Source organism: Cololabis saira, chromosome 15, assembly GCF_033807715.1.
Source record: "Cololabis saira isolate AMF1-May2022 chromosome 15, fColSai1.1, whole genome shotgun sequence".
Lineage (NCBI taxonomy): Eukaryota > Metazoa > Chordata > Actinopteri > Beloniformes > Belonidae > Cololabis > Cololabis saira.
In genome coordinates this window covers 34,962,119-34,974,899 of record NC_084601.1, presented here as the reverse complement: position 1 = coordinate 34,974,899, position 12,781 = coordinate 34,962,119, and the positions used below count along the sequence as shown (strand labels likewise).

Below are 12,781 nucleotides of genomic sequence, written 5' to 3'. Positions count from 1 at the left end.
AACCATTCAAAAGTTATGGTAAAGAAAATTATTCTAGGGGGCGCTGTTGAGCCATTAGGCCACGCCCATTAATACAAACCATGAAATATCAAATGAATCACCAGGTCTGGCTTGCATGAAAAATTTGGTGACTTTTGGGGAACTATCAAATATGGACCAATCAGACGAAGGGGGGGGCGCGCTTTTTGGCATCTAGCGTCGCCACGGTAACACTTTTGAAAGAGAAAAGTAATGCGCGTAGTCGCAGGATGTAGACGCATATTTTGATGTATAACACACCTGGGTGCACATTATGGTTCGGGCCGTATTAACTGTCGAAGGAATGGCATAAATTGCTCCAAAATTACGCGATTAATTCAGAATGTTCAAAATGGCCGACTTCCTGTTCGGCTTCGGCCATGGCGCCAAGAGACTTTTTCTTTAAGTTGCGACATGATACAGGTGTGTACCGATTTTCGTTCATGTACGTCACACCGTATTGTGGGGCTTGAGGCACAACGTTTTTTCAGTCTGAACCAATCAGATGAAGGGTGGGCGCGCTTTTTTGGCGTCTAGCGTCGCCACGGTAACGCTTTTGAAAGAGAAAAGTAGTGCGTGTTGTCGCAGGATGGAGACACACATTTTGATGTATAACACACCTGGGTGCACGTTACGGTTCGGGCCGTTACTGAACTCTTATCGGATTATTTTATTCTAGGAGTTTGGTCATTTTCTTTTAAACTGTCAGAGGTGGCTCTTGTTATATGCATAATTATTGAACTACAAACAATCTGCAAGCAGGTTTATGATCAGTCTTACCCTGCAGGGCATTCAGCAGTCTTGATCTCCTCACAGTCTCCTTGTAACCACGATGTCTCAGCTTGGATAGAAGTGATAAGCCACACTTAGACCACATTTATATAATAATACATTTGTATAAAGTGTTGGTAATAAAAGTGCATCATCACATGTACCTTGGCAGGTGGATTTGTAGTTGGAGCAGCAGTCTCCTCTCTCCAGACAGTCCTCCGAGCAGTGGCAGGCATTATCGTCATTCCTCTCCTCCCCGCAGCGGTCCTGCGTGCACTGGAAACCTCCCTCTGAGACACAACGAGCCAGGGGGGAAGTTAATTTCACCAACTTTCATAACTGTAACTTCACTGCTCTTTCAGAAGACACGTTGAATGCAGGCGATGTAAATAAATTCAGTCTGAGGCAGTTTAAATGTAGCATAAATGATCAGAAAAAAGATACAAAGGGTTTCATTGTTCTCTCCTCTCTTTTTTTTCCTTTTTTAAGTCTTTAAGTTTCTTAACTTTTTCAAGATGAAACTTCTGAGCTTTTGCTTCACCCGTCCAATGTCTAAATGAGCATCAGATGATTCGAATTATGCCTAATTCCAAGTTGCATCATTTACATCAGAAAATGTTTATCCTGTTCTGTATTTTGCACCATCTGGATACTTCATGTGCTTGGTATTGGACACAATAGCAAACATGCTGTAGTGGTTAAAACCTGATCCACTCCAGCAGAGAAGCAGATGGGCATTGAAAACAGGCTGGAGTGTAATGGGTTAATATAAACACCAATAATACCACTAGAGGGGATGCTACAGCTAGGCAAATGTTCTTTTAAAATAAATTAAAACTGATACTTTAATGTGAACAAAACTCCCTTTGTGAGACAGCTTTCCAACATAGAGAGAGAGAGAGAGAGAGAGAGAGAGAGAGAGAGAGAGAGAGAGAGAGAGAGAGAGAGAGAGAGAGAGAGAGAGAGAGAGAGGGATGTTTAAAGAACACACAAGTAACACCATTGTAGAAGATTCTCCAATGAGCAGGTCAATTAGTGATGGTGAAGGCACCAAGATTGGGTTTCAAAGGAGCTTCCTCTAAAGCCCCCTTACCTGTGGGGTCCCTCAAGGATCAATTCTCAGCCCTGTCCTCCCTGTGTGTGTTGCCCTTGAGTAAATTGAGAAAATAAAACGCTGTGAGGCGCAAGGGCGCAATTTCCACTGGAAACAGGGGGGACATGTCCCCCCCACTTTTCAAACTCGTGCTTTTGTCCCCCCCCCCCTTTTTTTTTTTACAGTTTAAGAACTAACGGTAGGCTCAGCCCTTAATCGCAAATCATCAAGACACTGTGCGAAGACGGGACGGGAGCCCCGCTACCCCTCCTCCCCTCCCCTCTGTGCTGCTCAAGGCTGATTTATGGTTCCGCGTTAAATCGACGCAGAGCATACGGCGTAGGTTACGCGGCCACGCGCACCGTACAGGGCGCGTCGCTGCGTAACCTACGGCGTAACCCTACGGCGTAGGCTCTGCGTCGATTTAACGCGGAACCATTATTTAGGCATAATTAGGCTTAACTAGTGTGTGCGTATGTGACAGACGTGCATGGGACGATTGTGAAATACAGAATAAACAGTTTTATATGAATTTTAATTCCCGATTACGTAACAATTCCGTATTTCAAGGGACGGGTGGCAAGCCCACTCACCGCGGCTGCAGCTCCAGCAGCAGCTGAGCGTCCTGACTGACGCTGAGCTTCAAACACAGAGGGACACGATCAGCGCTATTTTATTATAAGTCTGATATATGTTGTGATATGTGATGACATTATTAAGAGTATGACATGAATCTGGCTTCATTTCACCACCTCACAGCCTGCGTCGCCAGTTCCCCATGTCTTAAGTAAGTTCCTACGGGAGGGTCGGGGTTGCCGTAGGGATACGCACTTTTTTCTTTTTAGATCCCAGCCTTTGCATAGAAGGTGGCTTGTGCATCTTTCAGGCCCTTTTTGTGCGCAAGCAAGCTTTATAGATGAGGCCCCAGGACCTTGAGAAGGCAATCCCTGTTTTTATTAGTTCTATACTGGACTGTTGTAATGTACAAAACGAATCATACCAGTCTCTGTTGACCAGTGTCACAAGTGTTGTTGTTTTGTTCCACTATTTAGAAAATGTAAATTTTTTCCAGTGTCTTTCATAAAAGACTGAAATGGTTGTAATGGCTTGTATGTTGACATCCCCAACTTAGGTCTTTCAACATCAACATCATGTACTGACTATACTTTGGAAGTAAGTTGAACACTTTTAGTTAATCAATACTGTGAAGACATTCTTCTATTTATCCACAGGTTTATTGACTAGAAAAGGGTAAAACGGAGAACAGAAACCACAGAATACTCATAAAATATTTTCAATAAATATGTCTTGTAAATACACCGCAAAATAATCTCCTTGTGAATATAGCATATAAAATAGACAAAAACAGCCAAGAATAACATGGTACATACAGTACCGACAGTACTGCGCACGGCATAATATTTAAGCAGATGTTTTCAGATGGATGGCAACAGAAAATCTACAGTTAATAATGTAAAAAGATTCAGATTCTGGGGAAATCTCAGTGTGTAAAGGTCAAGGCTTGAGACCGGTGCTCTATGGGCCCGATTTACTAAAGGTTTGCGTGTGTAAAAACGTGTGCAAACTTGACAGCACCCGCAAACCAATGTGCAAGCTGATCTACTAACAGCGTGCAAAGAGGACTGCGCCTCTCAAATGCACAAAATAGCACACGCTATTCATTTAGTACTTTTGCCCTGATGAATAATCAATATGGGGCGTACCCGCCAGAAATCGCTAAATACTGGGAGGGAAAGATGCAAATAGGTCCATTTACCACGCGCAATGAGATTTACCAAGCCTGAAAGTTTTTGCGGGGATTGTGATTGCGTCTGTATTTAATACGTTCGAAAGGAAGGTGCTAATCTCCACATGCAAAAGGAGAAATATTTTATTTGAATGTTAAATCGAGTATTATTCAGCAAAAGGTTGCCACAGGAGGCACATTCATTTTTTTATTTGTGATAATAAATAAATCACGTGTTTTCATGGAGAAAAAAGTGTTTCTCATTGTGCGCCTATACTTGTTCTGCAGTCATACCCCGGTGTTGTGCCGTATTCAGCACCCCTGCCGTGAAAAGAACCCCCTCGTCTGACAAAAATTATATTCTCATTCCGGGTTCTGTTCATGTTCTGTTGTCCATTTTCTGTTTAGCGTCCAGTTTTGTGTTAATGATTCATGTTTAAATGCGCTCATGGATTCGGGTAAAAAAAAAAAAATCGGGTAAATGGTTATTGGTGTCATTAATTAATAGCCTGCTTACTGTGTTGTCTTCCATAATATTTGTAAATATATATAATATGAACTCCTAAGTATGTTTGTGTGAGTGTGTATATATGAATATATTGAAGTGTTGTGTGTTGTTTTTTTTCTTGGTCTACTTATCATTGAATATACGAGGGGGTGCTTTTCACGGCAGGGGTGCTGAATACGGCACAACAATTTGCCTCTTCCACTAATATCTCTAACTCCAACTCGTCAAATTTCATTTTGCGCTTGCGACTATATCCTGCTTTCCATCCACTCTCCATGGCGCAAAGTTTGCGCCGCAAACCGTAAGACGCGCAACACCTCATTTAAATACTGAGGTTTGCACCTGTTATCAATTGCGCACGCAATCTTAGTTGATCAGCCGCAAAACACACAACAACAGCACGCACAAACTTTTTCAGTGCACACGCAATTTAGTACTCTTTATTTAGGATCTTAGTAAATCGGGCCCTATGTGCGTGACCTTCGGGTCTTTAAGCAGGACTATATGGGACACCGTAATACCACTGTGATCAATATGATCACATGGAATTGGGAGTGTTTTGCAAAACCATCATCAATCAACAGAATCTGCTACTACATCAAAAACATAACAAAAAGCGTAATACACGAGGAAGAGGACATGTGTCAACTCCTGCCAAAGCACAACCGAGTTCTCTGGACATGAGTTCATCTCAAATAGACACAAAGACAGTGGACACATGATCTGTGGTCAGATGTTTTCTCTTGCTTTTCAGAAATATGGATAACATGTTCTAGTACTTGCCACAGATGAGAAAGTCCATCTGATACATATCGTATGTGCTGAACTGATCTATCTGCTGTTCTGATGTTTCATAGAAAGCTCTTTTTGAGAAGGGACAATCAGATAGTAATGATCAGCATATTGAACTGCTAAAAACTGGAATTCAGGAAGAATGGCCACAGAATCTTCCTTTCAAAACTGCAATAATTAGAATCTTCAGTTCAGTAGTGTTTAAAGAAATATAATTAAAAGGATGTGGTAACATCACGCTACACTCTGCCAACGTCTATAATGGGTTACTGACATGAAATTCAGTACTTTCCATAAACAACGGAGTAAGTCAGTGATTAGAATGAAAAGGATTACATTTGTTCTTTTGTCATTAATAACTAAAGGCTGAACCAAAGTGACAAATTAAATTCTTGTAGCATTTAAGAAAACTTCACAACTCATGTGGAAATACGGTTTGTATTTGCGAACACAGAAAGAGTAACTTTCAACATATACCTTAGAGTAAGAGAACAGGAGAAGTGGTGGCTTGATACTGTGTAAGACTGACCTGTTTTCAGGCAGTGCTCATCGAAGTCACTGCAGCAGCTGTAGTAGGTTTTACACAGATTGTCACATCTGCATCCTGGAGGATCGGCCACCTCCAGCTCAAAGCACCTCCCCTTACAGGAGCCCGCTGTGCTGATCCACTCAGAGATCACTGGAGGGACGAGAGGGGGAGTGAGACGGACAGATGGATTCTGATGCCTCATACTCGCTCTGGAGTTCAAATCATTTGCTTGAAAGCTGTTCAATCAAGCAGAGATTTCAGGTTTTAGGTCTTGTTTAGTTTAATCTCACAGGAATTCCACAATGACAAATTGGAAATTATAAAACTGTTTATTTTTGGACACCAAATAACTGATATAATTGATATTTAGTTCAAGTTGATCCAAGTGTAAGAAAACTGTGAGCATTTTAGTCAAAAACTAGTGACCAAATGAAAGGAGACCAAAAGTGAAATAAAAACTATAAATCTATCACCACATTCAGTCTTTGGAGCCCCCAAAACACTGCTCCAAAAGATACTAAATGCTACTAAACTACACCAATTAAATTTAATTAATAAAAACCAATTAAATGAGTACACCTGTACTGCAAAACTGTAATGACTCCTCCCTCTCAGATCCGCCATGTTTTTTACACAAACACGTATCAACGGGAATTTATCCTTTCTTTCTTTCTTTCTTTCTTTCTTTCTTTCTTTCTTTCTTTCTTTCTTTCTTTCTTTCTTTCTTTCTTTCTTTCTTTCTTTCTTTCTTTCTTTCTTTCTTTCTTTCTTTGTGCGTCGATTTAACACAGAACCATAAATCAGCTTTACACAAAAACATCATCAACAGGAATTTATCTGACGGTATATCGTGAACGGTAAGACATCGCCCATTCCTAGTGTATACCTGTACACTTGAAGCATGTTTGTAAGAACAATAACTGCCATATTCTAGTCATATCCTGACCTTATCCCATTACTGCATATAGTACACAACTCTACTTTCTCCTGATGCTTCATTACAGAAGAGACTGTGTGAATGGAAAAGTGTGAAAAATATTAATTCATCAATCTATGTCAGGGTCACGGGGGTCTGTTGGAGCCTATCCCAGCTGTGAATGTGTTAAAGACTAAAGGCCAGGGAAAAAAGAGAGAAATCCCCCCCCCAAACATCTCACCTTTAGTCTGAGGCGGTGGGTTGTCTCCTCCTTCTGAAGGTCGGCTGGCTTGAAACACATAAGCCCTGCTGACATCAGTCCCCCATAGGCAGAACACAAGCACTACCTGCAGCAAAACCAGAGACACCATTATTTCTTGCAGTTTACTCTCCGCTTTCCAACTGTGGAAAGTCAAACGTCAGACTAACCAGCAGCTCTAGAACAAATATAGCCTCATTGCCCTGCCTGGCAACAGTACTGTACTTTAGTGTTGATGTTGACCAACACACAGATGTGAAATGGAAAGGTGGCCACTTTGTTCCAAATGCAACTTTGTCTTCCTCTTCTCTGAGAACATCCTGAACATTTGTGACCAGAAACAGGCTGCCAAATTCCCAAGATAAAGCAACAATGAAGTTGAGTCCTTCTTAAAGGTATAGTCTGTAATCGTATTCAAAAACATTTATTGTTATACTGGGTGAAATGGTCCTTCCATCCTGAGAGTAGCCAGTGAATAATGTGTTCAGAAAAAGGAAAGAAAAAAATCCAACCTCTCTGACAGCTTTAATCCTGTAAAAACTCTGACCAATCTGTTTTTTGCGCACCGAATGGCACAGATTGGTCAGAGGACCAGAGGATTGGCAGGGGGGAAAGAACCACTCAGATGCCTTCATATTAAGCCCCGCCCACGCCCCCCCTCTGTCCCATGCGCGCACTCGTCACGTCGATAGTCTTGCCGGAAAACTTCACACACTCGAGTCACGTTTGCTGAAGAATGGCGCAGAAAACGAGAAAACGCGGCCAAAAATACCACCTCCCCAGTATGGGGGTCCGTGGGGATGGAGGTGTCTCCATCCCGGTGAGGGCGGGTGGCGGTGCGGGTGGCGGTGCGCTGCGGTGCTGTGCAAGCTCTGTTGCCACGGCTACGCGCGTCGACGCGCACCATTCTGCGTTGGTGTAACGCAGAACCATAAATCAGCCTTCAGTGTGTCTGCTGTTCTGAACTTCTATGTTGTCTCATTTTGCTGGGACATCGGGTTCCTCCGCTGAGACACAACTTTTGCGGTATGCGTTAATTGTTGTGTTTAAAAATGATGCGCAGTGCCCACCCAATCAGAAATGGTACAGATATTCTGTGATATTTTTTTATATTTATAAAAAAATAAAAAATAAAAAACAAAAATAAAGGATCCCCATAACTTTGATTGGGTGGGCAGGACACATGTTTGCACAGCCCACCCCTGCCCCCCCCCCCCCCCCCTAAAACCGGCCTCGCTTACAGGTGAATGAGACATCTTTTTCTTTCTTTCTTATCTCAGTCAAGACCCCCAGCATTATTCAATTAGTCACCAAGTGGCCGAGTGATTTTGAGTCACAAATTGAAAATCACAGGTGTCTCCTTTGTGTGACCAGCATAACACATCTGTTAAATAACTTCCTAGTGGCAAACATTCCAAGAATGACGTTTTTTCTTCCCTCTTCGATAATCTTCAGATACAGCTAAGATTGAGGTTATGAGGACCGTATGAGCATTTTCACAAATAAAATTCGTTCACAGCAGCCTTCTCATTCTTACGGCTGATATCTCATCAAATGAAGCCGTTTTGGAAACGACTTTTGGAATCTGGTTTGCGTCTGGGCTGTTTCTGTCCTGTTGAGCTCTGTGCAGTAGCAAACCAGCAACATATCTGTTATATCACATCCTGACCAGTCTGTTCAACCATGTTTTCCCATAACCCACACATTACAGTGCATATATTGTTACCTAATGTTAATACTTCTATTTAATTGATGAAGGTGGATTGATCATATACAAAATGCAAATATTAATTAAACCTTATATTGTGCTCTAGTCAAAGCTGACAGATTTTCAAGTTTTCTCTCTAGAAAATACAGTTAATTTCATCTGTTTGTTTTAAGGTTCCATTATGTTATTTACCCATGGTATCCAAACACATCTATAAATATTGATATATTTTATGATATTTTTGTGTTTTATTGAACTTATACACACCTGTGATGTTCCCTGTCAACAATGGCCAGGCATTATAAATGAATAGGAAAACAATACGTGTATTACATGGACTTCAAGCGCATTCTCCTTTCCTGCATCCCATCCTTTGAGCATGCACATACACACACACCATATGCCCCTTATTAACTCCCTTTTTTAATCTCCAATGGTAACCACACCTGTAAGCGGATAATTTCCACTAATTAGAACTTTCTTTTTTAAGTCAGACATGAAGATTTCTCCTAGTTCTGATATAGAACATTTTCCTGAGGCCCTGCTCACAGTTCAATGGATATGTGGTATTGATCAGGATGAGAGCGGTAAGGAAAATGACAGTCAGGAGGCTTTATAGAAGGAAGGGTTGGAGGTTAAAGGGGACCTATTATGAAAAACACGTTTTTTCTTGCTTTAACATGCATAAAGTGGTCTTCCCTCACCCTGACAACTCAGAGAAGGAGGAATGCAACTGAATTCTGCAGGGTCTGTTCACCCCGCCCGGCGGATCCTTCCAGTGTCATGTGACTTTTACAAGCCGTTCAGAATCAGCGCCTATCGTTACGTAACGACAGGCGCTGATTTCCATAGGTCGGCCTCCGCTGCATAAACCACGCCCACAACCAGCTCTCTCCGCCGGCTGGAGCTCCGCCATTGTTCAGCAGCGGTGACTGTTTTCCACCGGTTTCAATAGCGAGGGACAGTTAAAATTAGGTTTTGCATCGACATTTACCCTCATAAAAGGATCAGTTCCAACAGCACGGACCCGGCAACTGCACATGAGTCAGCGGTAAGTTCCTTTTTTTTTATGTTATTTATATTTGTATGATCTTTGCATGGGCTAAGTATTTAGCTTAGCTCCGGAGCACCGGCGCCACATACGGAGCTGCCGGAGCTGCTCACGGACCGGCCCGGCTCCAGTGTTCCCTAACGGAGCCACTCACTCGTTAAATTAGTAATACATTTTTTCTGTCTGGTTTCAGATCTTCCAAGCACCTGAAGCTGTTCAACGGCACCTTCAGAAAACGCACGGTCCTTCCTTGAGCCAATAGTGCATAAATGTTATTTATATACAACTCATATTTTATTTTTTTAACAATAAAGTTGCCATTTGTGAAAATTCAGTGTTGTGATTTATTTACAGTTAACATGATTCATCTGTCTTGTAACATAAGAAATGATGAGAAATCTTCCTGTGTGAAGAAGAGATGACTAAAAGCTGATTTATAGTTCCGCGTTACACCAACGCAGAGCCTACGGCGTAGGGTACGTGTCTATTTAACGCAGAACCGTAAATCAGGCTTTAAGCTTACAGCGTGTAACTGAATGAGAGCGTCCGACTATCACGTCGAGCTGCGTGAAATCGGACGCTCTCTGTCCACACTGAAACTGTTAAACTCGCGGCCAGTTAGGACAGTCCAATACAAAAAAAATAAAGCCATGGAATTGATTTTGTCGCAGAAGCTTCTCGCATGGGACACGTTTTGTGTACGACGCAGCCGGCTGCTCTGGCCGGAGCGAGGCTTATTCTCCTCCCCTCCTACACGTCATTCAAGCAGCCAATCAGCGCAGAGCCTCATTATCATAGCCCCCCCCGCCCTTAAAATGAAGCACAGAAAAAGGCTTTAGAAGCGGTAAAACTAGAGACAGGGCCCAGAAGCTGAATTTCTGATTTATGAGGAAAAAACAAGCTTTAGATTGTTTTTAAGACATTCAAGGCCTGTTTAAAATATACATTAAATGCAATAATAGATCCCCTTTAAGGATAACAAGGAGGAATCCTTTTGTAAGAAGGAAAACCCAGCTGAGTTTGTTGTGACATTTATGCCAAAAAAATGGAAAGGGCAAGCCACAAATGCAAGGCATGTGCGACAACTGCAATGCACTGGCCAACATGTTCATGAGAAGACAGATGTAAGTGATCAAAGCCGTTGACTAGGTCCGTGTTTCCCAACGCTGGTCCGCGGGCCACGCGGTGCTGCATGTTTTAGATACTACCCTGTTTCAGCACACCTGATTCATATTAACAGTCATCACCACCTTGTCCTCAGGGTCTGTATGACTCTGTTGATGACGCAGCTACTTGTATCACAGTGCTGAAGCAGAGTAGCCTCATGCAGGACTGTGTTGCCACGAGGACCAGGGTTGGGAAACATTGACGTAAGTGAGGGACCATGGACTGACAGGTTTTGAATATTCTTTTATTTTTATTTTGTTATATTATTGATAGATTATGAGGACTTTGTTATTATTTGAACTGCTTTCATTGATCTTATTGAAGTGTTCAGATATTACTTTTGTAAAACTGTTTTGTAATGAATTTGCTTGTATACATTTGGGATTTAGTTTTTCCAAAATGAATCATACCAGTCTCTGTTGACCAGGAACAGGAAGTGTTTTGTGGCACTATTTAGAAAAATTAAAAATTTTTCCAAACAGTGTCTTTCATAACAGACTGATATGGAGTACTCTGATAGATAAAACAAAATATTTAATCCTACTATGTGTTGTCAAAATACTGCTTTTCTTAAACCTTTACATTAAAAAGCTGGACTTGATCTAGTTATGTTAGTTAATTAAACACCTATATCTAATCTCCAGCTGATTTAAAGTTCTTGAAAACTGTAAAAAATCAACTAATTGACCAATTTTCTGAGGACTTTCAGACAGGCAACATTATTGTTCAGAAACAATAGTGATGAAAGTTACCCACAATCTCTTCATGGCTTCTTTTAGTGGACTTGTGTATGTACTTTCACCTTTAAATCTTAGTGCTACTCTTAGTGCTGCATTTGTATGAATGACCCCAACATTCTATTACAGAGGCTTGTGGATGTTATTAGGATTAAATAAGCTGCTTTAGTCTGGTTTAAGTCACATTTAGATTCCAGTTTGTTTATATGAATGAGGGGCTTCTGTCCTAAAACAGATTTGATCATGGTGTTCCACAGGGCTCCCTGCTAGGGTCCTTACATTTCCCTCTCCATTTGCTTCCATCAGGCCATATTCTTAGTCACATGGCATACACTTTAATTGCTAAATGATGCTCACTTACACCCCTCCATTAAGCTGATATAACTGAGGCTGTTGTCTTCAGACTACTCTTCACTTTGCTCTTGGGGTAACTGTTGACCAGGATTAGTCCTTTCAATCGCATATACAAAACAAGTGCCTAGAATGTCTTTCTGTCACCTTTGTCATTTTGCTAAAATAAAGAAAATCTTACCTCAAGAGTGATGCAGAAAAACTCATCCACGTATTTGTAAATTCAGGATTGGAATACCGCAAATAATTAACGGTAGGACATTGTAAAATGACTCTGAACAGCCATCAGGTTATTCAGAATGTGGCAGTGAATGTACTGATGAAGAGTAACAGGAGAATGTTTCTCCAATCTTAGCCTCCCTTCACTGATTTTCTGTGAAATCCAGAATACAATGTAAAATTCTTTTCCACATATATAAAACCCTTAAGGGCCAAGCTCCATGTTTTCCTGAAAACAACTCATAGCCCCATATTGTCCCAACAAAGCCTCCCGGTCCGACCGCAGGCTTACGCTGCAAAAATTGAAAACTTGTTTCAAGAAAGTTGAAGATTATTTTAGACTTTCTTTTGCTAGTTTTGAGAATTCAAGTCAAGGATATTTTTTTCTTACCCCATTGGCAAAGATATTTTTACTTAAAATAAAACAATTTTGTTCAGAATTGTGAACATTAGGCTTATTCTTCCAAGGTCTGTTTTTGCAGTGTACAGGATCCTTGAGGTTTAAAAAGCTGAATGGGAGGCAGAGCCTTCAGTTATCAGGCTCCTCTCTTTTGGGACAAGTTGCCAGTTAGTGTCTGGGATGCAGACACACTATCTACCTTTAAGATTAGGCTTAGGACCTTCCTGTTTGACCAAGCTCATGATGAGGGTTGACCCTGACCCAGTCCTTTAATAAAGCTGTTTTAGTCCTGGACTGCTGGTGAACCATGATGTACTACACACTTTCCTCTTGTTGCTTTCTTTACTTTTTATACATATGATAATTACAGTGATGGGGTTTTACATATCAGGAAACAATATAATCTGATTCTCAATTTAATTTGATAAATATAGGGTATACTACACTGTGTGATTCCTCTTTTTTTTTACTCTAAGTTAAAATGTAGAAGCAGAGTTTAACATACTAAAATGACC

The 12,781-nt window shown here is 41.2% G+C and overlaps 1 protein-coding gene across 1 annotated transcript in view; it reads right to left on the bottom strand.

Moving 5' to 3' along the window:
* Nucleotides 1-12,781, bottom strand: part of enpp2l (ectonucleotide pyrophosphatase/phosphodiesterase 2-like) — a 60,416-nt gene that overhangs the window by 44,608 nt on the left and 3,027 nt on the right. Inside the window, exons 2-5 of the mRNA XM_061741444.1 lie at nucleotides 6,616-6,721; nucleotides 5,459-5,608; nucleotides 954-1,079; nucleotides 799-859 (exon numbers count right to left, since the gene is read on the bottom strand). Coding sequence (XP_061597428.1) covers nucleotides 799-859; nucleotides 954-1,079; nucleotides 5,459-5,608; nucleotides 6,616-6,721 — 443 coding nt within the window. The remainder of the gene's footprint in view (nucleotides 1-798; nucleotides 860-953; nucleotides 1,080-5,458; nucleotides 5,609-6,615; nucleotides 6,722-12,781) is intronic.